Consider the following 27653-nt stretch of genomic DNA (forward strand, 5'->3'; position numbering starts at 1 on the left):
ACAGCCTCACGTTAACAGACGAGTGCCCCAATAATTGTCCACCAGAGGACACCAAATAGCAAAGTAAATTCTTGCAAAGTAACCTAAACTATTCTGCTTCTTTCCTCCTAAAGATTGAAACAAAATAAGATATTTCCACCTTACAAAGTTTCAAAATTCACCAAGTGGCCATTTTGGCCCTTTATTGCATTATATTTTTTTTTGCCCCAAAACTCCGATTCATACATTGCTAGATTACCAGATTCTCCCTAACCCGAAATCGTTTTTAAGTCCGTCTATAAATCCTCACGACAATACTAAACATTCCAAGAGTCTTTTTTTTACCCTAACACGGCTAAAAAAATGAAAAAATGTCCATCATTTTAAAAAAATTGAGTAAATTCTCTACCTTTGAGTCACTCTTCCAGTCTCTGTAGGACGGCTGCCATCTTTCTTCACGGGAAAATGCGCTTAGAGTAGTTGGTAAGCATCCAGGAAGTCTACGGAAAAGACGCCCTCTCCGCCCGACACACCCAAGTCCAACCAATCCATCCCCTGGACGTCGTCCAGGTCCACTTCCATGCCGTCCAGGGGTGAAGGAGGGTCCTCAGACGGCGCCTGGGCTACCTGGACGCGAGGAGGTGGACGGGATAGTGCCGTGTTGACGGGCAGGAGGGTGACGTTGGGTGTTACTGCCATGCAACGTTTGTTGTCTATGGGAAGGTTGCCTTTTAGGAAAGGGGGCATCTCTACACACACAAAAAATGGAAAAATATGAGTCATATTAGTTTTTATGGGGAATTACAATGCAATGTGGGTTGCTTTGTTACCGCCACTTTCAATGAGGATGTCAAAGAGGTCGTCCATCTGCTGGCTCGCTGCGTATAAACCCTGGAGGAAACATTGAACTTGATGGAAAGTAGTTGACAAATGAGATTTACCATAAACGCACATATAAGATGTCCAATTTGTTTGAAATGAGAGGAGCTGGGATTGGAAGATTGTTCAGGGCATTTGGAATATCTGTTTACATATGTTAACCCATCAATTGGGACATTTCAGTAGTCATTTAAGACATTTTTTTGGGGGTAAGTGACTAGTTTTGGTCATTAAAAAAACAAGCATTGACAGTAACGATGATTGTATTTATTTAAAAAATGTTCCTCATTGTATTTTATGTTTATCATAAATAACAGTCAAAATTGATATGGTGATTATGTAAAAAAGAATTGTTATAACAAATAAAACCCTTTTTTGAACAAATAATGATGTTTTTTCAACCTTAACACTACACAACAAGCCAATCTATGGAGTTAAATACTACAAACTTATATATATGAATGTGTATGTATGTGTATAGGTATATATACATATACATAAATGATTTATTTAAATATTTATTCTTGTATTTATTTATTAACTTACTTATTACCTATCTATTTAGGTCTAAAATGTCTTTTTCTGTGTCTGTATTCTCACCCTCTTGCTACTATGACAACTAAAATTTCCCGAATACGGGATGAATAAAGTTATCCAATCCTGACCTGAATAGTAGGATGCATGCGGGTGTGTTTCACCGCGTCTTCGTAAGGAGGAGGTTCTCGGAGGTTTTTACAATTCAGCGCTGTTGGCATGAAATCTGGAGGACATCCATGACAGACGCTCTAGTGAAGACAACCAGGAATAGAAACATTAAGACAAACGTGTAAGATTCACAGTGAAAATATAATAGTTACAGTCTACCGTATTTTCAAGACTATAAGGCGCACTTAAGTCTGAAATTTTCTCCAAAATAGACAGGGCGCCTTATAATCCAGTGTGCTTTATATATTGAAACAAATTTTAAATGTCATTCATTGAGGGTGCGCCTTAAAATGTGATGCGCCTGATAGTCGTGAAAATACAGTATTTTGCTGTCCAAACTTATATGTAAGCCTTGCGTTTTCTTCAAAATAGACAGCGCACCTTATAATCCAGTGTGCTTTATATATGGAAAAAAATACAAATGTTTCATTCATTGAGGGTGCACCTTATAATGCAGTGCGCCTTAAAATGTGGTGCGCCTTATAGTCGTGAAAATACGGTACTTAAATGTCAAAGTGGCTGCTCTTAAACAGGGGTGTCTAAACTTTTTTATCTGTAGCCCAAGTCAAATCAGAAAGTAAAAAATATCATGTTAGATATATATATTTTTATAAAATATCACGTTATTGGCTTCCAGTGACGGCAATAGACATCCAATCCATTTTAACTGGAAACCTGCATTTTTTAGTATTCCGGCTGATTAACTCTAACTCCATTCATTAAATGCAGACTTATTGTTGCCTGTAACTCCCGAGTGATCCAGTAGAAGGAGCTGTACGGTGATCATTTATTTTAAAACATTTTACCTTGCTCTGAGATGTCAAGTCATCATTTTTTGCCAACTGCGGTGCAACGGCGTGTCGAGGAAGTGCCGTGGTGGAACCGGGAGGCTCGCATTTGACCTGGTCTTCCTCTAGGGGGGGTGAGCCAGGAACCTGCCCAGGCGAGGAGGACTCTCCCAACTGATGGTGGTTCCTCTTCTCCACCTCCAGTTGTAATTTGAGTTCCTCCACCAACTTCTGCTCGCGCTCCAGCCTTCGCTTTAGCTCCTCGATCTGAAGTTCCTTCTCTCGAAGGCGGCGGTCCTTCTCGTGGGGGGTGCCGTCTTCGCCAGACGCCTTGGGGGACGCCGGGGTCGGCTTTTCGGGAGATTTCGTCTCTGCGTCATGGAGGGTTTCGTGGTAGGATTTGAGCCGCTCGATTAGATCCGTTTTAGTTCCGGAGACGGGGAGTGAACGTAGTTTGAGCGCCACCTTCAGCTCGGCCACCTGTGAAGATTTTTGTTGGCATATTTTAGGGTGGAATCGATTTGAAATAGCAAATAAGAAGATAGATTATAAATATAATAAATTCTGGCTGTCTTTATATCGATTAAAAAATACATGGTCTTTTTTTGTAAAGTTAAATATCAAACTCATTTATAAATTTGACATAATCCATTCAGCATGGCTAGGAATTCCATCAAAAATAAAACATCACCTTCATTTCATCCAAGTTGAGCGGCAACTGATTGGGTTTGCAGTTTTCCTTTGGGACTTTGCAATTATTTGGAAATGGCCCTTTTGAACTGTCCAAAACGACAAGAGAAAGGAAAAGGGTGTTAACTCGGCCTTGGTTATTCACCACTACGAAGGAAGGCAAGGGCCGTGGAACCAAAACGCCGTCATACACGGACATGCATACCCAAAAAAAAATAAAAAAATAAAATATATATATATATATATATATATACTTTCAGTACAGTGTTCCCTCGCTTATCGCGCTAAGTGAATTTCCGCGAAGTAAGGATTCCCCTCCCAAAATGTTTAATTTGAATTTAACTCCCCAATTTTTTTTATATTTTTTTAATGTTTTTTTATATATTTTTTATATATTTTTTTTAATTTTTAAAAAAAAATTTTATGTATATTTTTTAATTTTTTTATTTTTTTTTATTATTTTTTTTATCTCCCTGTATACAGTACACCATATAAAATACGGGTAGAGAGTGAAATTCATGTTATAACAAAAACAACTGTAAAATATGTTGTTTCAATGTAATATTTGTATTTTTTCTTTTTTTCCCCAAAAAAATCTGAAGCTCTGCGTCCGCGTTAACTGAAGCGCAAAGTAGCGGGGGAACACTGTACTTCCTCCAAACTGAGATCCAATCAACTTACTCAAGCGCCGCCTGGTGGCCGAGAATCTGCAGCTGTAAAAAGTGCTGTTGCTGCTGTAGAATCCGCATGTAGGCGGCGTCCATACGCGCCGCCGCCGCCACGGGTTCCGTTGAAGACTGTTTGTGCTGGTCCGGGGGAATGTACTGGTGATATTTGAGCTTTCGGATCCTCGGCTTGGCCTCTCGGCTCTTTTTGCCGCTGCGGCTTTTCTCGCCTGTCGGTTTTGGCGACGTTTGCTGCTAAAAAACACAAAAAACACACACAAAAACACACATTAGGGCGAAGGCTTTAGGAAAGATGGTTGATGAAAATGTCTGGATGAAGAAATAGGAAATTTGACCTTCATTGATTTAACACCTGCATTAAGGTCTGTTTTAATAGTAGAGAGGTGGTTGGCGTGTCTGCCTCGCAGTCCTGAGGTTCAGGGTTCGAACTCTCGGAGTTTAAACGGAAAGTTGGAAGATGGAAATGTTTTTTTTTTTATTCTGGGGTGAATTGATTTGATCCAGACTACCGTGCAATGTGTATAATAAAGAATTTGGTATGTTTTTATATTTTGTTATGCTATCTAGGTTTTATTTTTGGGACTCCGTGTTCCTTGAAATGGATGTGGATGTTTTTATTGGACTTTTTGGCTTTTTATAGGGCAGGTTGTTCAATAAAAAACACATTGCTGGCTATTTTTTCGCTATTGTGAAATGAGGCTTACCTTTGTAAGCAGGGCGGTGATTGGCTGAGATGAAGTGGTGGGGGGTGAGCAGTCGGGGGAGGATTTACAAGATGGTCGGGGGGGCTCCTTAGGAAAGGACACACAACATCATCAAGTACAAAGTAGTTGCTAATAGTTAGTAAGTTAGATTTAATGCAAAAAGCGTTCACATCTGCCTATATCACATGTATCAAAGTGGTGGCCCGGGGGCCAAATCTGGCCCGCTGCATCATTTTATGTGGCCCAGGAAAGTAAATCATGAGTGTCGACTTTCTGTTTTAGGATCAAATTAAAATGAAGAGTATAGATGTATATTCTATTACCTGATTTTCCCCCTTTTAAATCAATAATTGTCATTTTTTAATCAATTTTCTCTGTGTTTTTAGTTCAAAAATCATTTTGTAAAATCTAAAAATATCTAAAAAGACAAAGCTAAAATAAACATTGTTTTAGATCTATAAAAAAAAATGAAAATTCAGGCCTTTTAATCCAGTTCTTTTAATCCATTTATTAAAATTAATCTAAATATAATATCTATATCTATTAAATTTCCTGATTTTCCCCCTCTTAATGCAATAATTGTATTTTTTAATCCATTTTTTCTCGGTTTTTAGTTCAAAATTCATTTTGTAAAATCTAAAAACATATATTAAAAAAAGCTAAAATAAATCTATATATAGATCTATAAAAAACTGAAAATTCAGGCCTTTTAATCCAGTTCTTTTAATCCATTTATTAAAACTAATCTATCTAAAATGGTCTGGCTGGCCCACATGAACCATCTAAATGGGCATCTAATCCATTTTGACTGGGAAATAAAGTCCCCAAAAAGGGTTTAAATGGCCTCACCTGAACAGGAGAACCGGAAGAGTGAACCGGCGAGGTCGAGCCGGTGGCGGGAGACGTCTGGAGAGCGCCATCGGGCGATAAAGCGTCGCTCTTGTCGTCGCTGAAAGTGTAAACATCCACCATGTCTGAACTTGGGTCTGGACTATCGCCTGGAAGAAAAACAAAACAAAATAATATTGCTATAAAAACAGTCAAGATTTAGCATGAAGTCAAAATTTGGTGCCGATCCATTTTTTTTTGTTATGACCAGGCGTATAAGGGCTTTAAAAAAAACTAAAGTTAGGAAAATAAACAACAATAATGATAAGAAATAGGAAGGAATGTCTACTGTGCATCTATTTTAGTACGAATACAGCAAAAGGTCAATACAGTTGAAGTACTATTTTCATTTCTAGCCAATGAAATAATGTGTGAAAAATGCATTTGTATTTGCCAAGCCAAGAAAAATCATCTTTTTATTTTACGACTTTAACATCCTGTTGAAGTATTTCAAAGTATAGCTCTTAATAAAACTTGATTTACTTATTAAAGGGACAGTACTCATTAAAGTTAGAACACAGAAAATTCTACTCAAGAGTACTTGACTGCGTTACTTTTAAATAATATTACACAAAGTAAAGTAAACAGCCTGTTGAGTGTGTGGTTAGTCGCCGGCTCAACGGCTCCGGGGTCGAGGGTTCGATCCCCAGGCTTTATGTCCTCCACAGACTTGTGTGGGTTTTTCCTGGGTACTCCCATATCCCAAAAAAACATGCATGGTAGACTTATTGGGCACTTAAAATTGCTTAAAAAACATATGAGGGTGGATGTGGCTTATATGATACAAAAAGTGAGCCAATTTGAGAGTTTTGACAGAAATAGCATTTACCGTTTTGGTCCTCGTTTTTTTCCAGGATTTTCTTCTCCAAACCCTCCATGGGTTCAGGTCTGCATGCTAATTTTTGGTTGAATTCTTCGGCTAGACGGGCCTTCTTTAGTTTTGTCCGAGTCGCCTGTAGGGAAACCTCGCCTTTGCTCTCTGTGTCGAGGAAGAAGTTGGTAAGGAAACCCTCAAAAAAATAAAAAATAAAGAAATAAATCCTCTTTTCTTACCTTTCAGAATACGGACCAACTCAGACCGAGTAGGTCTGCGGCAGAGTTTGTGCTTCAGGAAGTTCCCAGTCTAAAAAAAATGTAAAAAAATAATAATGGGAAAGTCAAAGGAGTTCCTTTGTAAAGGGAATATAGATAGAAAATGGTGTATTTACCGTGTGCCGATGGCAAGCCATGTCTTTTACTCTAGCTCTCTCCAGACTGTGAATCCTCTCGTGGAAGGCAGCGGGGGTTTTTAGAGCTGAAAAAGACGAGAATCATTTAAATCAACTATTTTTTTCATGACTTGTATACACACAGTTCAATCTCTGGAGTTCCTGCCCACGCCGCTAAAGTTAAATGAAACAATTAATGTGATTTCTCAAGTGTAAAGCTCATAAAAGAATATCACGAATTGACATTTTTTGTTAGCCGTCGAGCTTTGTGGGGCGCTTGTGTAATGGTCACACTACAGTATTCACAATGGATGTCCTAACTTTTGTCCTCTGAGAGCTGAGTTCAGAAAAATCAAAAGACGCAACTTGGCATCCTTAAACTTTTGTAAACAGAGGATTGGAATCAAAAAACAAAACAAAAAAGATCTAAACAAAAAAAAAATGCATTCATTTTTAGATGTCCACTCATTGGCTGATACTGACGGCATAGACATCCAATTTTTCATGTAAAACATGCTGTAAAACACAAAAAACATAAGAGTGGAAAGAGCTACTGCCATTGGCTGTTGCGTAAATGGCGCCATCATGGGGAAAAGGGTATAAAAAAATAGTTTGGATTTTATTTACTGCGCGCCATATGATTGCTGCTGCGCAGAGAAGACGAAAGTTGCATCTAATCCATTATAACTGCTTTTTATGGGTACTATTCTGGCACCCCTGCGACCCTAGTGAGGATCAACAGCCCAGCAGAATGAATGAATGTTGTCAAATAACTTTAGTGGAGAGTGACGTGGAATGGAGTGGAGTTTTTTTGCCAATCCCAAAAGGTCAGCGACCTCCAGCAAAGGCCCCGCCTCTGAGTCACGAAGCAATGTGGAGCCAGGGAGGAGTTCGCAAAGGGCGCCGGGGGACTTTTACACATTACTCTGCATGTAGCAGCAAATAAAAAAACTTATCATAATTCCCTTAAGAAGTTCCTCAATTTTTGGGGCTAAAAAAACCCATCAGTTGATCTTATTATGCATTTTTTTATCCATTAAAGATCAACCCTGGCTTACCCACACTTACTTCTTGACCAAAACCCAGAATTGAACCCAATTGAGACTAAAAAATGGTGTACTCACGGGGCATGACGCGTTCATCCCGACTTCGTCGCTGCTGCCGACACAGTTGAAGGCCTGCCAGATTGCCCAGAAAGAAAAAATTGGACAATTAGAGTGTGAAAAGGCGCCAGAGTGGCAAAACTGTCTTGTTTTTAATAAACACGAAAGGTTATGGTAGAAAAATCACATCCTGTATTTGGCCATAGTGGAAACGGGGGGTTTAAAACCGCACGTGGCTCTCGAGTAGCGATGGCGTCCAATGGAGCGCCTCGGCCAAAGTCAACATGGGAATAGAATCGAATCCAAACGATGGTGTGAGATTGTTAATGGGCAAAGCTGCCGGCAGACAGAAAGCCATGTGAGTCATGTCTAGTTTACTTGATTTGACGAGGGTTTGAACCCAAGGTGAGTCGTAAGGCGCTAGATTTACTCCATTAAGATTAGGTGAATCTTTATTCATCATGTATTCGTGAAATTCAGTTTGTAGGAGTGGCAAGTACAGACACAGGAAAAGACAATGTAGACCTAGTTAAGTTGTCTCGTATTTAGAGATAATTATTTACTCGAAATTTTATTCTTATCTCAAAATTTGTCTCGTATCTAGAGATAATTATTTACTCAAAATTTTACTCTTATCTCAAAATTTGTCTCGTATTTAGAGATAAATATTTCCTCAAAATTTTACTTTCATCTCAAAATTTGTCTCCTATTTAGAGATAATTATTTACTCAAAATTTTACTCTTATCTCAAAATGTGTCTCGTATCTAGAGATAATTATTTACTCAAAATTTTACCCTCATCTCAAAATTCCTCTCGTATCTAGAGATAATTACTTACTCGAAATTTTACTCTTATCTCAAAATTTGTCTCGTATCTAGAGATAATTATTTCCTCAAAATTTTACCCTTATCTCAAAATTTGTCTCATATCTAGAGATAATCATTTACTCGAGATATTTTACTTGTATCTCGAAATGCCCATATGTCAGTGGGGCTCTTATGTCGAGGTACCACTGTATTTCAATTCAACCAATGACGTCTCCACCATCCGAACCAAATTCCACATACTTCATTGGTAAAGAAAGATGACGTTTGTCCAATACATCTACCAAGTATCTCACAGGAAGTCAATCCTCCCTACACACCACAAGACAGACCTGCAAAGTCCTCCTCTTGGGAAAAGCATTGAGCGGACCCTTCTGACTCAAGCGAGCAAAAATAAACGGGGCAGCTGTGAGAACGAGGCCTGGGAACCATGACATGTCGGGGGTAGTAGCTTAAGGGGCGAGTGACCCGCTTTTGGTAAGAAAACCCAGAGATTGAATTGGGAAAAAACTGATTTTAAGTCATTTTTGCCTGTATAGAAATTGAATATTTCATATTAGGGGACAGGATCCGATCCCCAGGTGTTGAACCCTGGCTAACCCCACCCCCCCATCACGTCAGCCATGACATCAACTCGAATTTCCCGACGTGGTCCGACGGTAAAGCTCCCGTTTGATTCCCATTTGATTTGATTCCTCGAAAAATGGAACAAAGCGTTTTGCCGCCAACACGAAGACGAAGACGTTGATTTATCTCCGAGTTATTGCTAATAAATAACCCAAAGACGGGTTCTGACTTAAAGGTACAGGCCCTTTGGATGGGATGGAGTCAGTTTGTGTTATCGCAAATAGAAATTGCGTGAATGGTCGCCAGTTGGCGTTTGTTTTGGCAAGAGGATTACAGAAAATTTTAGGGAAATTAGGGTCTGTTAAAGCGGTACGGTGGAATAGAGGTGTAAATGTCTGCCTCGTAGATTGGACCAGAAGATCTAGATGTTTTCCGGGTTAAAAATAATACTTAACTTTCCAAAGCATAACCGCCAAAAACATATTTTAAACCACACGTTAACCGAAATAAAATGACTTCCTTGACAGTTCATCAAAAGTGAGGTTTAAAAAATAAAATGAATATTAGTTTAAGCCGCCGCCGCCACAAAGTTTAAACCAGGGTTGTCCAAACTATGGCTCACGGTGCAAATCATGTAAACATCACGGAAAAAGTCCCTCACAAGAAGGTTGAATTCAGCCTACATTCTTTTGCGCTTCTCAAATTTAACGCTAGGTGGCGCTAGTCACTTAAACAGCGCCTTTTTGAAAACTTGACATGTTGAAATGATTAAAAAAAACTAGTATTCTCAGTATTTTATAGAAAATATGTTGAATTACTTGCCTAAACTTGTTTGCAATTAACCTAATTTGACATTCAAACTGGATTGGTCGCCTCTACCAGTCAAGAGCAGCCAATTAGTGAATTAGTTGATTAGGTAATACATTTTAAAAGCCCTTTTTCTTGTTGTGTTCTTTGTTTTTTTAAGCCCGTCAAACATTTAATGATATTACAGATGATAACTCATTATTAAAATGGTACTGGATATATATTAAATATTACATAATGTTAATTTCCCATTGAAATTACTTGGTAGTGTGGATAAAAAACAATTTCTGTCCTGATATGATAACGATTATTAGTAATGTTGCATCAATCTGAATATACGTTTCATTATGTCTCATCTCTAGCCACAAAAGTGACAATGACGTTGGACGTGAGTCAATACAAAAGAGTTTTTGGTTAGCTATGTCACTTCCTGGCCAGCCTGTTGACACACTACCCCCTCTCAACCCCCCCAAAAAAACAGCAACATTCCCTATTGTCATCACAAATAGATAAATAACAGGACGTACCCGATTTGAATTTGCTGGCGATGATGGAGTGGGACTCCACGTGGAGGCATGCCATCATGGAGGGTGCTGTGCTGGGGGGCCACTTTTGGAGTCCCATGGAGTACCAAGGTTAGCGGTAATGGTGGTAGTGGTGGTGGTGGTGAAGGTGGTGGCCGTCCAGGATAGCCCAGACTCAGATGTGAGAGCCTGGGACGGCCGGGGCTGGCGGCGACCCCTCCTCTCTGGCTCAGCTGAGAAAGTGTGTGTTCACAAGAGTGTGTGTTAAGATCAGTAGGAGGGATCACAGTCTTGCTAGTGTTAACCCTCTCAAGCCTAACATTAGGGCTAAATGTTGACATTAGTAGTAGTATAGTCCTTTATAAAATTGTATTTTAAAAAAACACATTTGTAATTCTTTACAAAAACTAATAAGATAAAGTTATGAAATTGAATTAAAATGAGTTCAGGGTGTACCCCAACCACCTCCTCCCCATTGTTAGCTGGGATAGACTCCGGCACCCCCGCGACCCTTGTGAGGATACACAGTATTGAAAATGGATGGATGGAGGTAGAGAGAGTATAATATCCAAGTACTGTATAATATCTAAGTACTGTATAATATCTAAGTACTGTTTAATAACTAAGTACTGTTTAATAACTAAGTACTGTTTAATCTCTAATACTGTTTAATATCTAAGTACTGTTTATTATCTAAGTACTGTTTAATATCTAAGTACTGTTAAATATCTAAGTACTGTTTAATATCCAAGTACTGTTTAATATCCAAGTACTGTTTAATATCCAAGTACTGTTTAATATCCAAGTACTGTTTAATACCCAAGTACTGTTTAATATCTAAGTACTGTTTAATATCCAAGTACTGTTTAATATCCAAGTACTGTTTAATATCCAAGTACTGTTTAATATCCAAGTACTGTTTAATATCCAAGTACTTTTTAATGTCCAAGTACTGTTTAATGTCCAAGTACTGTTTAATGTCCAAGTACTGTTTAATATCTAAGTACATATGACATTTGACCGGCGACCAAACATCCGGTCACGATGTATTCAGTCATTTGTAAATACATGGATATAAAAACTTTCAATGTTTTAGTTCATTTTGTGAACACAATTTAGACATGATTTAGGTTTTGTCCAATTGTGGTTTCTGCTAAATCATCAAGTATCACCTTGTTGGCCATTTGAAACTGAAACAAAACACTAGCATTCCAGCAATCCCACACAAGTGAGGTCAAAGACTATTTTCATAAAAACGATGGTTTAAATTTAGAACTTTTGGCCTGGTGCGACGCCATCCAGGAGCTAGCCAAAATGACGTTGGCGGCTTTCAGGAAACGTGAGTGACACGCAGCCAGTCAAATCAAGGGGATTAAGTGTAGTGGAATGTGGAAAAATGTCACGTCATGTTCATCAGAATAGCCAAAAATCCTCAAAATATAGCTTTGTGATACCTATAGAGAGGTCAAAAGGGACATTTTTTTTGTCTTTTCGAGCTTCCGTAGTGAAAAAAAATCTGTTTTAAATTAAATCCGCCCGTTTTCAGTTGACAGAATGACTGCGAGAACAAAGCGCTGCGATTGCGGTGACGTGAGAGAATTTCAATCTGCCACTGCAACAAGTCATTGTCAAGCTTTTTTTTTGATGATACAACACGCCTTATTAGATGATTGCGTCCATCTGTACCAGCATTTGCCAGCTGTTTCCACCATGGTGCAACTTTTCTGGAGTAAAAAACACTCGGAGAAGCGGAATGGCGTTGATGCGTTGTGGTTTCACAACCAACAAAGTCATTTAGAAGCGGTTTTAACGGCTTTAACGTCTAATGAAGTTGAAACGTGGCTAAAAACATAAGCTCCGCCCACACTTTCAACTGTCGGGAAGATGATCTTTCTTGAAAAATTAACATCTGCCTAGTGGGGAAAAAGTCATCTAACAGTTAGTCATAAATGGACTTTTTTATGTCTTCTTTAACTGGAATGGAATGAAACCATGTTGTTTTTCATTCAGTCATCTAATCTGTTTATCCTCATGAAGGGGTTACAAGGGGGGTGCTGGAGCCTAACCTGGTTAACTAGAATGAGGTATAATACAGGCCAGCCAATCACAGGGCAGTTAGAGAAATAACTGTTTACGCAAATAGACAATTTTTAGTCCACACAGGAAAATTGGAGCCAGGAATTGAACCCCTGATCTGAAAACTGTGAGGCGGATGTGTTAACCACTTCACCACTATGCTGCTTTATAATTTACAATTCTTGTGATATACAACAGTACAGTAATCCCTCGAATATCACAGTTAATGTGGACCAGATATGGTTCGAATATTAAAAAAATTAGGATCGATCACCCCACATTTTTATGAATTTAAAATTAATAAATCTTATTTTATTCATCAGTAATTAGTTTTAGTAGCAAGACTGGCTTCCGCTTATGAGTCCTCAAGGTGGATTTTCATATTTTCATAAACTTAAAAAATAAAAAAAAATAAAAAAATAATAGCAGAAAAAATATCAAATTTGCGATAAGTGAAGCCACGATAAACGAGGGAATACTGTAGTCCTAAAAATACTACTTTGAATGAGTCCTAAACTGAATTTTATGTTAACTTGGGTTATCTTAACAATTATTTTGGAAAACACCATTACTTGTTCATCCGAACCAGTTCTAAACTACAGCCACGTTCGTTGTTTTTCGTACGCTTCCCGATGATTGGCGTACAGTAATCGAATACAGGTGCACCGTAATGAAAGAGTCAGTCCACGCGGTACTCTTAAGCTCACGTTTAAAATAAAAGCCAGACAACCAAATTCCTTCTGGGTTTTGGACTGTGTTCATTCCAAGATGGATCCCCGAGAAGGTTAAAAGTCACATTGAAGAGGAAGATTTTGCGTCAGTTAGTAAACAAAATAGGTTAACTGAACTAATTATAACTTCATATTATTAAGTATTGTACTGAATTTGCCTTCGGCTGACCAGGTTCAAGTGAGGGTCGTAAAAATGACAATACTGTATTTTTGCAGTTATTTATCTTGGTGGTAAAACGTCTGGGTCATAGCCGTGGCATTGAAAACATCGTAAAGAACTTGGACGCAATTGGGGTCAAAGATAAGGAACTAAAACTGAAAAAAAATGGTGGAGTGGAAACCTTTTTTGACAAAGACAGCCACAAAAAATAAACACATTTTCCAATGTTATTCTTTGTGAGCCATACAACAAATTTCAAAGTCAAAATACATAAATGTAAACGAGTGCCTTTTCAATTAAAATATTGAAATTATGAATTAATTATTAATTATTAAAATATATACTCAAATATTTATTAATTTTAAATTCATAAAAATGTGGGGTGATCCTAATATGAACAAATTGCACAAATCCTTAAGTACAAAAACGGAATAAATTCCAAAAATATGTTTATCATAATTAATAATCTGAATCGATCACTTCACCTAATGCTTCTATGTTACCAACTACAATAGTAGCATGATGGCATAGACCAGGATTGGATGATCCCGAGCTCAAAATGTCTGCTTTCCAATAAAAACTATAATGTCACAATAAAGTAGGATTTAATGTCTATTGTGGTACATAACAAAAGATGAAATGCTACAAAAAAGACTATTAAGGGACATGAAAAGTTATGTTTGAAAGCCCCTTTTCCTCCCAAAGTTTCGTCTTTTACGCTCAACTCCCATCACATCCCATGTAAACCCTGGCGAATGGTGGGAAAGCCAGAAGAAAATCCCTTTGGGGCCTTCAGCGTTCTTTGATGCGGGGCTGCCTGTTATTCATTTCGCTACTACCAAGTATTTTAGATGAGATAACATAACTTCACACTACCAACAGCTATTTAACACTACTTATTTAAGCGAGGGTTTCTATTGTCGAGAAGATTAACTTTACCAACCAAACTGGACTGTACCACTAGTCTCACTAAGTCTACAAATATTGATATTGACACGATTTTCCTGTATTTTATACGTTTTTTGATCATTTCAGATCGTGTACGGCATATTTTTTCAATAACTTTTGTATAGCAACTTTTTTAAGTACGTTTTTTTGTGATTCCGTTCTCTAATTCGTGTTATTTCAGTCAGTGTTAATATTGTCATACTTTCATAACATACTTGTCAATTTGCAAGTTTTTGCAGTATTTAATAGGTTTTTTGATCATTTCAGATTGTGTACGCTATATAACAACTTTTGTACGTGATTTTTTAAGTACGTTTTTTGTAATCATGATCTTATTTTACCCACTTTGACTCTAATTCGTGTTGTTTTGGTCACTAGTAGTGGACAAAAAAGTCTAATATTGTCATGCTTTAAGCAACAATAAGAGCATGCATATTCATAAACATACACTATAGATATAATTCAGTCCAATTTTGGTAGAAAAATTGGCTTTTTATTGGGCTTTTTTTATGTTTACCTGCAACAAGCTTTTTCCATTTTTCTTCCAAACCTTACCAAATGTTTTCATTTTTTATTTTCCAATTCATCATTACTAGACTGCATATTATCTGAATGCCTGAATATCTAAATATATAGCGTGTAAACAAGCAATGTACCCAGACAGTCAAGCTATCAAGCTTCATACAGCAACATCTAAAAAATCTAGAATTTAGTGGATCTACTTTGTAGAACATTTTAGACTTTTGAGTAAATACATGCCACATTGCAGTTCTGTTTTTTAATTAAAAAAAATCTAAATCGCTTAATAAGGGGAATTGCAATCATTAATAATGGTAGCAATTAGTTAACAGGCATACTAGGCTCCATTTTTAAAGTATCAATCGCATTACACTACTCGTGCAATAAGAATTTCGTGAGTTAGTATAAACACAACGAATGACTACTAACCGAAAACCACAAAACAAAAAAAAAAGTGTTTCTTATTAAACAGCTCATCATTCGCACGACGGGGGAAACAAAACACAATAGCCAGCCTTTACGGCATGAAAGGCAACTTTATAAAACTGAAGTCATCTTCAAATTAACTTCCCAGATGTGGAAGTGCCAAATCCAAGAGGCGTTTTGACTGACAGAAGCTGAAGCACAACCTGATCCCACGGGTTCAAACCGAGCTTTGAGTACCAAAACGGAAAACCCGAGCCAAACAAAATCTACCCTTAGGCGTTCCGTGTCAGCTAAATAGTCATCTGTCGTTAATGCCCTAAGGACGGGAAATTGTTAGATACCCAAAACGGGAGGCTTGCTACCAGTAGCTCGGAGGGAAAGAGGTTTAAAAAGGTATTACATGACAAACTAGGGGTGTCTCTAGTTGGTCAATAGTTGTCAAAGGGATGGGATAACCAATAAAACATGGTTATGATTTACCACATAAAAGTGGCTTTGGGTTTTTACGGTTTTAAAACAATATGCCAGAAAGGGTCAAACTTACATCACAGTGGAATGTTTAAAGAGTCCATTCAAAAAAAATAACAACAATGCCTAAAATGCCAGGGTGATTGACGGCAAAAGACGTCCAATCCATTCTGATTTAACATTCCACAAAAAAGGACTTGTACTCCAGTACAACTCTTTTTCCCCTCTTCAATTTTTTTAGGAGCGACTTATAGTCCAGAAAATATGGTACTATAGAGACATTACATATATATTAAACTATGGATAAAATTCAGTCAATTTTGGTTAAAAGTTGGCTTTTTTTTTTTACTGTTTTTTGTTTGTTTGTTTACCTGCAACACGCTTTTACTCCAAAAATAAGACTTCTACTACAGTACAACTCTTATTTTTTCCCCTCTTCAATTTTTTTTGGGTGCGACTTATAGTCCAGAAAATATGGTACTATAGAGATATTACATATATATTAAACTATAGATTTAATTCAGTCCATTTTGGTGAAAAGTTGGCTTTTTTTACTGGGTTTTTTGTTCGTTTACCTGCAACACGTTTTCACAATTTTCCTTCCCGGTCCTACCAAATATTTAGTATTCAATTTTTACATTCCAATTAATCATTACTAGACTACACATCTGATTTATCTAAAAAAATAAACAAAAAAATCCCAATTTTATGTTTTATCAAGCCAAAAAAAAAAAAATTAGGAACTATTTTCTTTCAACTAAACATTCTCTTCTAATCGCAACACAATAATAATGAAAATAAGTGTTTTAGCCCAAAAAAGCCTTAGTACAGTCTTAAAAAGTAATTAGCAAAATAAGATAAAATAACAATTCCACAGCTCAAAAAGTTGAGAACTAAAATGCAAACAGTCTTTACACCAAACAATAACAACGACAAAAAAAGTGACCGTTTGACACTTTTCCAACATTCCCAGATTTCAACAGAGTGGATCTTTCCCATAGCCCTAATTAACCCTCTAGCGGCCATGACTCACGACACGGGCTTGTAAACAAACACAAACCCTAAAATATCCTCATGTGCTCACTGGCATGCCACAACTGTTACTGTTGTTGTTCTTTTGGTTGCCGGGCAGAACTCATCACAGTCATTTACCCATTTAATAAAAAACAACGTGAACATTTTAAATGACTGAACTTTTTTTTGACTTAAAATCAACGATATTATTTAAAAAAAACTTTTGCTGACTCAAGGGGAAGGTTTACAAAAGTACCTACATAAATACTTTCGACATACTCTATGCGTTTTGCAGTATTTGAGGTTTGAACACACAAAAAAAATGTATATAAATTACTGTTTCCTGACTTGGACACTGTGTCGATTATAAAAATATAGTTTTTCAAGCTCCTAAAGCTTGAAGAGTAGATAATTAGGGGGTAAAAAGCTGTCAGAGCGTATAATTAGGGGCTAAATTGTTTTCAAGCCATATTTCTACTCAAGCAGAGGAAAAAGATGGTATCGCCATTAGATGGAAAATGGCCTTAACCCATTGTTGGGCATTCTTTTAACTCGTTGAAGGTGAAGATTGGACGTCCAGCACTGTCAATGGCAATTTAACATGAGTATTATATATATAGCCAGTTTAAATTGAAGTATTATTGTATGTCTAATACTGTTAATGGCATGCAATGAGTTAAATACTATAATTGACTTGTGTGTTACCGTATTTTCACGACTATAAGGCGCACCACATTATAAGGCGCACCCTCAATGAATGCCATTTTTTCCATATATAAGGCGCACTGTATTATAAGGCGCACTGTATTATAAGGCGCACTGTATTATAAGGCGCACTGTATTATAAGGCGCACTGTCTATTTTAGAGAAAATTTAAGACTTTTAAGTGCGCCTTATAGTGGTGCAAATACGGTAATTGCTATTGACTTCCAGGTATGAAGCACTCACTACTTTACAGTCACCTCTAGAGCCAGCCATTGTTGATGTTTTGGATTTTTTGTATCAAATCTTGCAGTGGGGGAGGAGCTATATGATGAAAGATTTTGTAAACTAAGATGGCATCTGCATATTTAACAGTATTGTTTCAGTTCAGGCGTTTTTTTCCATATATAAGGTGCACTGGATTATAAGGCGCACTGTCTATTTTGGAGAAAATGTAAGACTTTAAAGTGCACCTTATAGTCGTGAAAATACGGTACATTGGGCTGTAATGTGAGTATCAACATTGTATTACATGGTATATTAAATAAAATAAGATAAGTAGTATGTATTTAGTAATAATGGCAGCTTTTAAATTTGTAATGTCAACTTACTCTCCATAGGGATTACATTTTTAAAGAGTCAACTTTTTGAAAAGCCCTGAAAATGTCAAATAAACTGGAAAATGACAACAAGATGATGGATTATTACTTGATTTAAAAATGTCAAGAGTGATTCTTGCTTGGTTAAAAATTGTTTTCACTGTCGGGTAGCGATTAGTTTTTTAAATAAAAGCTGAAATGGTAAAATTGGGAGAAGTAACTGCTCAAAATTTGCCGACCTATGACATATTTTTGGGATGCTTAGTACCCGAGGAAAAAAATAATAATTCAATGATTTGGACAGCAGGAAACAACAGCAGTATAAAATGAGGAAGAATTTGACAAAGAAATTTCTAGAAATTTGTTCAAGCGGCGGCGTGCTGGAATCTGCCAAAACGAGCTCATTGATTTTTCATCGAAAGTCATGTCGCGGCCGCCAAAGCGCCCCCCGAGCCAGTTATGGGAAAGCGTCAAAGTTCCCCCTGATTAGAGTCATTTCCTTCCTGCGCGCCATACGCAGCCATGCCAGGAATGGCCAAAGCTATTTACTCAGGCCCGGAGCGAATAGAGTCCAGATCCCACACCCACATGGCATTTGCATCACCACGTGCAAAGGCCATGGGGCTTTCCTTGGGGGGGTGTTTGGGGGGTAGCCTTCCATCGCTGTGGAGCCTATGGCTCGGGAGCCATTTGTGGCTCTTTTGCAGGCTGTGTTTGGCTCAAATGCAAGGTCAAATATGGAAACCACGTTTTAAAGGCACCAATGGGAGAGTCATCCCGACACAATTTTGTCAAAACAATCCGGAGATATATAGATCTAATTTAGATATATAGATATAGATCTTATATAGATAGATATAGATCTAATATAGATATAGAGATATAGATCTAATATAGAGATATAGATCTAATATAGATAGAGATACAGATCTAATGTAGATATAGAGATAGTTCTAATATATATATGGAGATATAGATATAGAGATATAGTTCTAATATAGATAAAAAGATATAGATAGAGATATGGGTATAATATATATATATATATATATATATATATATATATATATATATATATATATATATATATATATATATATATATATATATATATATATATATATATATATATATATATATATATATATATATATATATATATATATATATATATATATATATATATATATATATATATATATATATATATATATATATATATATATATATATATATATATATATATATATATATATATATATATATATATATATATATATCATAGATAGATACAGATATAATATAGATATAAAGATATATAACAGATATATAGATAATTACATATAGATATAATATAGATAGAGATATAGATATGTAACAGATATATAGATATATACATATAGATAGATATATACATTGCGATGACTAATAATAACTTTGTCTTCTTTATTATTTTAATGTTACTATATTAGACTACAACATTGCTTGTACCTCTCATTTAAAAACACTAGTTTAACTCAAGACCGGTTATTTTATTTAAGGTGGCAAATGAACCTCATGTTGACTTTTAGGAAGCCAATGGAACATTCCTGTGTTCAAAACCCTCAATGTGACGTGCTTCAGGTCGCTTGTATATCACAGGGACAGAAAAAAAAATAAAAAAAACATTATTAAAAGGGGGGGGGGGGGGGGGGAGAAAAAAAATCTTTCCAAAAACTACGAATGCGGTTAAGAAAATGTAACCAAAGAAAGGATACATAGTTACGACGCTTAACATTTATTTTGGGAATGTCAGAGGCTAATAAAAGCTGAAAACCTAACAGTACATCCTTCATCGTGGTGGAAAAGGTCATAAAATGATTGGCGCAGAAAAATGGGAAATCAAAGTTTGCTTTCCAACTATGCGCATGACAGAAATATGAGAAATATGACCATGCACTGCTGCCCTCTACTGTCATATTTTCAACTACTGCAAAAAGCGGTTGAATTACTTCAGCTGGAGAAGAAAAAAAAAATCAAGAAAATGAAGATTTACATAAAGGGTTAAATGACCAATTTTGGGGGAAATGCTATGCGTCTTAAAAATTGAAAATTATGGATTTATTTGGATAGGAATCCTGAATATTTATAATCTGGCTCTCATATTTGTCTGTAATGTGATTGCAGTACAAGACATTTAAATATTTGCTTTATTCTACTCCTTTCTGGGCATGCTCATTAAATTCTATTATAATTCAAAAAAACCCGTCAGAATGCAAAAAAACCTGTCAGAATGCAAAAAAAACTTGTCAGAATGCAAAAAAAACTTGTCAGAATGCAAAAAAAACTTGTCAGAATGCAAAAAAATCTTGTCAGAATGCAAAAAAAATCTGTCAGAATGCAAAAAAATCTGTCAGAATGCAAAAAAATCTGTCAGAATGCAAAAAAATACTGTCAGAATGCAAAAAAAACTGTCAGAATGCAAAAAAACCTGTCAGAATGCAAAAAACTGTCAGAATGCAAAAAAAAAACTGTCAGAATGCAAAAAAAACCTGTCAGAATGCAAAAAAAAACTGTCAGAATGCAAAAAACCCTGTCAGAATGCAAAAAAACCTGTCAGAATGCAAAAAACTCTGTCAGAATGCAAAAAAAACCTGTCAAAATGCAAAAAAACTGTCAAAATGCTTTAAAAAACTGTCAGAATGCAAAAAAACTGTGTCAGAATGCAAAAAAAACCTGTCAGAATGCAAAAAAATCTGTCAGAATGCAAAAAAATAAAATAAATGCACCTGTGTGTGACCTTTAAAAGGCCATGGATGTCTTTCTCTCTCGGCGCCATCCATCTCATCATAATGATGCTCAGCTGTGACGGCGGATCACGGAGGATCAGCTCCGTCTCGCTAGCGTTGGTCATCGCGATTCCTTTTTTTCTGTTTCCATGACGATGTTATCCCCGCAAAACTGAAGAGGACGAAAGACAAAAGAGAGAAATGTCAGCGCCAACATCTCGCAATCATTTGTCCATAAATTACAGCACTGGCATATTCATTTGGCATCAAATTTTCCCATTACTTGACATTAAAAGGTACATATCCTAGACATTTAAATGACATGTTTTCCACCATCTATTTTGTTCTTAAAAGCATCTATTTCTGAGGATGAAGTATTACAGAAAATGGACAAAATATGGACACTTTTGGGTGCAAAAACACTTTTTTTAAAGACCTGCTTTCTGTCAGTGAAGATATTAAAAGCATTGGCTTGTCTAAATGAGTAGAATTAGATGAGCCTGGCTTTGAAAAGAAGGAGATCATAGAAAGTTATGAATATTTTGTACATCGATGGAGGCTGCATCAAAGTCTATGGCGAGGTCGAACGTTCACGTTTGTCACATTATTCACATTTTATTCTCTTTTAACTGCTATAGTCTGCAATCTACATTCTTAGACCATTTTTCTAAGCATGTACATATAATGAGCATCCATCCCAATGGGAATATAAACTGTTAAGATGTAAGAATACTATGTTTTTGTTAGCAAGTGACACATGTATAGTTGCATACAATTTAAGACGTATTGTGTGCAAGTTGATTTCACTTACCAACGGTATAAGGATCCTTTTTTGGGGGGGTGAAAGCTACTAAATCAAGCTAAAAGAGGCAGATCTTCACCTTAACATATACATTTATTTATATTGTTTTATTTGGATTCTCAAATGTTTGCTATCTGCAGCCTAGTGTGGCAGTTAACTGTGAGGAGTAGGTGGAGTTGGACCTTGATTAGTTCCCACCCAGTCACACCTGAATCGTTAGTTCCTTGAGGAAAAAAAAAACACTAAAAAACAAAAGCACTCTCACTTCTTTATATATATATATATATTTTTTAAAACAAATAATAATACTTATATGCCTTTGCTGTTCATTTAAAAGTGTGTGTATATATATATATATATATATATATATATATATATATATATATATATATATATATATATATATATATATATATATATATATATATATATATATATATATATATATATATATATATATATATATATATATATATATATATATATATATATATATATATATATATATATATATATATATATATATATATATATATATATATATATATATATATATATATATATATATATATATATATATATATATATATATATATATATATATATATGTATATATGTATATATGTATATATGTATATATGTATATATGTATATGTGTATATGTGTATATGTGTATATGTGTATATGTGTATATGTGTATATGTGTATATGTGTATATGTGTATATGTGTATATGTGTATATGTGTATATGTGTATATGTGTATATGTGTATATGTGTATATGTGTATATGTGTATATGTGTATATGTGTATATGTGTATATGTGTATATGTATATATGTATATATATATATATATATATATATATATATATATATATATATATATATATATATATATATATATATATATATATATATATATATATATATATATATATATATATATATATATATATATATATATATATATATATATATATATATATACACACATACACATATACATATATACACATACACATATATACACATACACATATACATATATACACATACACATATATACACATACACATATACATATATACATATACATATACACATATATACATATACATATACACATACACATATACATATATACATATACACATCACATATATACATATATACATATACACATATATACATATATACATATACACATACACATATATACATATACACATCCACATATATACATATATACATATACACATATACACATACACATATATACATATACACATACACATATACATATATACATATATACATATATATATATATATATATACATATACATATACATATATATATATTTTTTTTTAATCAGCGCTTTTGCCACCCAAAGCTCATATTTAGAACTGCAACTACTTTCCACTAGTAAACTGTATATTTTGGCCTCCGCAGCGTTGAAAAATCCAGTTAATTTGATTGGAACAGTAAAAAAAAGAAAAGTTGTTTTCCTACCCTCATTATACCAACTATACTCAGAATATCCCCAAGGAGGCGTATGCAAGTGATCACTAACTAGACAGACAGCCAATGTTTGTCCTTCACATTCTAAAGTGGCTCTCTACACAATAATACATATGACGGGTGTGGATGGATGACCCTCTTTTGAGCCAAAAGACGAAGATAGTCGAAGGGCAAGATGTGTGTTATTTGACCAGTTGGGTGCCATTTTTCATGCCTGACGAGGAGTTGAAAGCAACGTAAAAAGTTTCCTCCTTCAGGGAGCGCAACACAACTATTTATAGAAGACGTTGAAGATGAAACAAGGCAAAAGTCCCCCAGTGGCCAATTGTAAATAAAAGTAGCCTCCCACCGAGAAGATGATTTTGCATCAAAACCTCAAAACAAAGACGGATTTCTCAAGTGGCAGATGGCAAGTAAGCATCCTTATTTCACTAATCATAATAAAAAGCTTCTCTAAAAATAAGATGCTCTTTTTTAATGGTAAGTAATGAGTTAAAAAGTATTTATTTTAATTTTTTAAAATGATACTTAAACTTGTATAATTTTGTTTGTGTTGATTTTAATTGCATTGACATTCTTAAAATTAAAAAAAATAAAAAAATCTATAATTTATGTATTTGAAGTGACAACTTTGATTATTAATTATTACATTAATTATTACATAATCTCTTTTTAAAATGACCAAAAATAGCCACTGTCTGAGTAAAACAAAATATTTTCAGTTTTTTTTTCTGGTTTGGGAATTTAAATGAATACTTTTAATGTCATTATAAGTCAAATTAAATTTAAAAAATAACAAAAAAATAATAACGGCAAACAGACAAAATAGAGACAATCAACATATGCAATATTTGAATATAGAGCATTTAAATATTGTCAATATTGTGAGTTTGCATTATTTCTGTTGCTCTACAACAACAAAATCGATTAAATTATATCTTAACAACAAATGTGATCCAATCAAAACAAAAAAAATGGACATTTAGCCATACTTTTGCTCTCACAATGTGTTATTAACATAATTTCCTCATTTTTGCTAACTACCACCACACATACCCTGTAACCTGGGCTGCCAGTGAATGAATTAAACTCATTGCCACTTAAAAAAAGATGTCCATATTGATCCCAAAAGTATTCATATTCATAAATAATAATAATAACAACAACTCCTCTCCACCCAAAGCACACACAAGGACCCCCAACCAACCCACCCAGCCCCCTCCCTTCCTCTCTCCCTCTCTTGTTCATCCTCCCTCAACCAATTTCCACCACCACTACCATCTCCTCCATCTCATTTCTGACGAGAAACAACCTGAATTCGCTCTGGAACGAAGTTCCACGGGAGTGGGGGGGCTCCCCAGGTTTTGGCGCAAAAAAAACGCAACCAGAGCACTTTTACGCACGAATACGAACTGGCATCGACTGGAAAAAAAAACAAGACAAGATGCGCGGCGTCCCGCTGCTACTCGCCTCCGTCCTGGCCGGAGTATCGGCGGCGGACGTCTCCAACCGGTCGATGACGGAGCTCCCCCCGCTGGCGGAAGACAAATGCCGCGGTTATTACGACGTAATGGGCCAATGGGATCCGCCGTTTGTATGCCACGAGGGTAACTTTGTGTATTGCTGCGGCACGTGTGGGTTCCGCTTTTGCTGCGATATTCGCGGTTCGCGGTTGGATCAGAGTAACTGCAAAAACTACGATACGCCACCGTGGATGACCACCCGAAGACCGCCGTCCAAAACGGACGTGGCGCAGGATGCGGGGAAAGACAGGACTGGTGTGGTGGTCTATGTGGTATGCGGTTTGGTGGCTATTGTGGCGCTTGTTGGTGTTTTCGTCAAACTCGGGTTGGAGAAGATGAGGAGACCTGATGGGGAAAATGTGGCACGGTAGGAGTTTTTGATGGGTTTTTTTGTGATTTAAAAGGCAAAGTGCCATTTTTTTGATTGTTTTTCTTCACTTGTGTCCAAGTTGATGGACTGTGAAGGACATGCCAGTGCAATGTGGAAATAAACTTTATGTGTATTACGAAAAGTAACAAAAAAAGGTTTTGTAGTTCTACTATAGCCAGCTAGGTTTAACTATAGAGCTCAATGTTGAGACTGGTTAAAAATACAAAAATTAATTACAATAAAAATAATTCATTTTTTTAAATAAATGTTACCAGGGAAACATACACACAGGCCATATTTGTTAAAATTTTTAGTTATGATATGTTCCATTTGTTTATTTTTCTTAAATTAAGTTATCATTTTTTTTAAAGGAATTCTGTTTCATTTAGAGCTATTCATATTTTTTATTACTGTTTTTTCAATTATCACCATTTCAATATTTTTTTCCATTTACTTAAAATTCTTTTAATATTCTAAATCTACACAACACTATAATACTACAATTAAATGTTTTTTGGGGCCTGAAAATATTGTCCAGCAAAACATTTAAGAACTACAAAAATCGTAATTTGTGCAAAAAAACAACAACTAGATTTTACCATTTTCCCCCAAAAAACAACCACATTTTTTCAAGATATTTTGGTATACTCATATTGCTCTTTATATCATCAGGACTTTGGCACATGTAATCCGCCATCCTGCACCACAACATATGGACGAAATGAACCTGGGCCTTCACTATGAAAACCTACAGTCAAGAATAGCCATCGACAGTCTCCGTAAGTCGCATAAATCCGTCTTTCCAACCCAATATCAACGTTTCTCTCTTTTTGATCAAATTCTGCACCCACTATCAATGACAAATTTTAAAAAATCAAGTCATACGCCTAACAGCCGAACTCTGAAAATGACCCAATTACGTTCATTAAGAAATAATATAAAACTAAAGCAGGTCAACAAGTGTAGAGTTTTTCTTGCTAACACAAATCAAATCAATCCTGTTTTATCATTTCTTTAGAATGATGCGCATTTTTTGATTCATTTCGTTTTCGCATATGACATCTCAATACTGGACAAACTGCATTTCTTAATGATCATGAATCTGTATTTTGTTAAAAAAAATGTAAAAAAGACTGCTTGTTTTGATGTTTTGTTATGTTAAAATAAAAGCAGTCATGTAAGGGAAGACAGTGTCGGCAAGTTGAGACTTTTCCCGCAATAATTAGCTCAGTAATAAAGTCTCTTGCTGACCAATGGGGAATAAGAGTCTCATTAACCTCATTCTGGATTAATGATCTGTTTTTCCCACAGAAAATCTACAGCAAAGAGTGCTGGACTGGAGCTGCTAAATTATGATCCAGGATACATACGTAGACACCAAAATAAGTCATAAATCGATTGATTATGATTAACTTTCAAATATAGCCATCATTTAATTAACCATAATTAATTATCTCATCACTGGGTTAAATTTTAATCATACAAAAACCAATATTTTCACTTAAAAACATTCAAACAGGTAATATGAAATATCATACATCCTAATTTTTATTTTAGCCCCGCCCACTAATTCTGGCGTCTGCTAGCTTGCGATTCATATGCATGCTAATTCATTTTTTTAACATTTACTAGCTAGCACCGCACTATAAAGATAGAAATGTTCATCCATTCTGGTTGTGATGTCACAACCACAAAGAGAACGCCCACTTTTTTCAGCATTCTGGTTGTGATGTCACAAAAGTAGGCGTTTCCTTTGTGATGATTATGACATCACAACCAGAATGTTTTTTTGGAGTGCGGCGCTAGCTAGTAAACATCAACATAATTTATTGATTTTTTTTCAGTATTCTGGTTGTGATGTCACAATCAGAATGCTGAAAAAAGTGGGCGTTCCCATTACAAATGCAAAGACGTTGACACAAACTAGTTTTCCACTTGTAAAATTACATTTTCAACCCAAAAAATACATTATTCTTCCCCTAAAATTCTTAAATGCTACTTACAATTTGAACCATATGACTTTGCAACAACTTCTGATTACACTCTCGGGCTCAATTCCAACATACATCCAAACAACCCGAATTTTCATACTAGCCCAACCGTTTGAATCTAATGGTGACTTCCTGAACATCTGTTCCAAACATCATAGGAGGCCTTTCCACTCAATGCGCAGACATTAATTACGCAGATGTCTGGTGTAGGATTGGGCGAGTGGCCATCACTTTCCAGCTGCATCCATAGAAAGACTCACATATGCAACATGGTACACACACACAATGTACAGCTCGTTTGTTTCTCCGACTTTGCCATACATTGGCGAAACTGCATTTTAAAAGCAGTTTCTAACACAAGCATGGGCAAACTACGGCCCACGGGCCACATACGGCCCGTTAGGCTTTTTAATCCGGCCCGCCGACGTTGTACAATAGTTTTTTTCCCCAAGATGGCGCCATCACGCGTAAACCAGTGGGAGTAGCTGTCTCCACTTGTATTTGTTTTTTGTGTTTTACAGTCCCTAAAAATCTATTTTTTTAAATGACATTTTATTATTTCGTAATACTGCATTCCTTTTTACTCGACTTTGTACTTTATACTTTTTACTTGACTTTGTACTTTTTACTTGACTTTGTACTTTTTGCTTGACTTTGTACTTTTTGCTTGACTTTGTACTTT

The 27653-nt window shown here is 35.6% G+C and overlaps 3 protein-coding genes across 4 annotated transcripts in view; 1 reads left to right on the forward strand and 2 right to left on the reverse strand.

The window, feature by feature from the left end:
• mrtfbb (myocardin related transcription factor Bb) lies at nucleotides 1-7658 on the reverse strand. Its single transcript, XM_077734507.1, has 12 exons — nucleotides 7652-7658; nucleotides 6528-6613; nucleotides 6373-6442; nucleotides 6149-6298; nucleotides 5281-5429; nucleotides 4432-4518; nucleotides 3723-3961; nucleotides 3043-3130; nucleotides 2370-2831; nucleotides 1524-1643; nucleotides 810-870; nucleotides 1-728 (listed from the first exon to the last, which is right to left on the reverse strand). Exons 1-12 carry the CDS (start codon nucleotides 7656-7658, stop codon nucleotides 451-453), a joined length of 1797 nt encoding a protein of 598 aa, XP_077590633.1. The 3' UTR covers nucleotides 1-450.
• LOC144209180 (uncharacterized) overlaps nucleotides 7652-27653 on the reverse strand; it is a 21159-nt gene continuing 1157 nt past the window's right edge. Inside the window, exons 1-4 of one of the 2 annotated variants that reach the window (XM_077735420.1) lie at nucleotides 21576-21737; nucleotides 20765-20936; nucleotides 10357-10586; nucleotides 7652-7705 (exon numbers count right to left, since the gene is read on the reverse strand). In XM_077735420.1, coding sequence (XP_077591546.1) covers nucleotides 7666-7705; nucleotides 10357-10586; nucleotides 20765-20818 — 324 coding nt within the window. In that variant the 5' untranslated portion in view covers nucleotides 20819-20936; nucleotides 21576-21737 and the 3' untranslated portion in view covers nucleotides 7652-7665. Of the gene's footprint in view, nucleotides 7706-10356; nucleotides 10587-20764; nucleotides 20937-21575; nucleotides 21738-27653 lie in introns of those variants that run through there. The other variant, XM_077735421.1, reaches the window with a different exon arrangement.
• shisa9b (shisa family member 9b) overlaps nucleotides 24368-27653 on the forward strand; it is a 6476-nt gene continuing 3190 nt past the window's right edge. Inside the window, exons 1-2 of the mRNA XM_077735419.1 lie at nucleotides 24368-24977; nucleotides 25653-25759. Coding sequence (XP_077591545.1) covers nucleotides 24532-24977; nucleotides 25653-25759 — 553 coding nt within the window. The 5' untranslated portion in view covers nucleotides 24368-24531. The remainder of the gene's footprint in view (nucleotides 24978-25652; nucleotides 25760-27653) is intronic.

This window comes from Stigmatopora nigra, chromosome 15 (assembly GCF_051989575.1).
Source record: "Stigmatopora nigra isolate UIUO_SnigA chromosome 15, RoL_Snig_1.1, whole genome shotgun sequence".
NCBI classification, from domain to species: Eukaryota; Metazoa; Chordata; class Actinopteri; order Syngnathiformes; family Syngnathidae; genus Stigmatopora; species Stigmatopora nigra.

What these genes read in the sequence shown, in the direction of transcription:
- mrtfbb (XM_077734507.1), bottom strand. An exon ending in TCACCGCCCTGCTTACAAAG is followed by an intron (nt 3,962 to 4,431) that starts GTAAGCCTCATT and finishes TGTGTTTTTTAG; the next exon opens with CAGCAAACGTCGCCAAAACC. An exon ending in CATCCTCATTGAAAGTGGCG is followed by an intron (nt 729 to 809) that starts GTAACAAAGCAA and finishes TTGTGTGTGTAG; the next exon opens with AGATGCCCCCTTTCCTAAAA.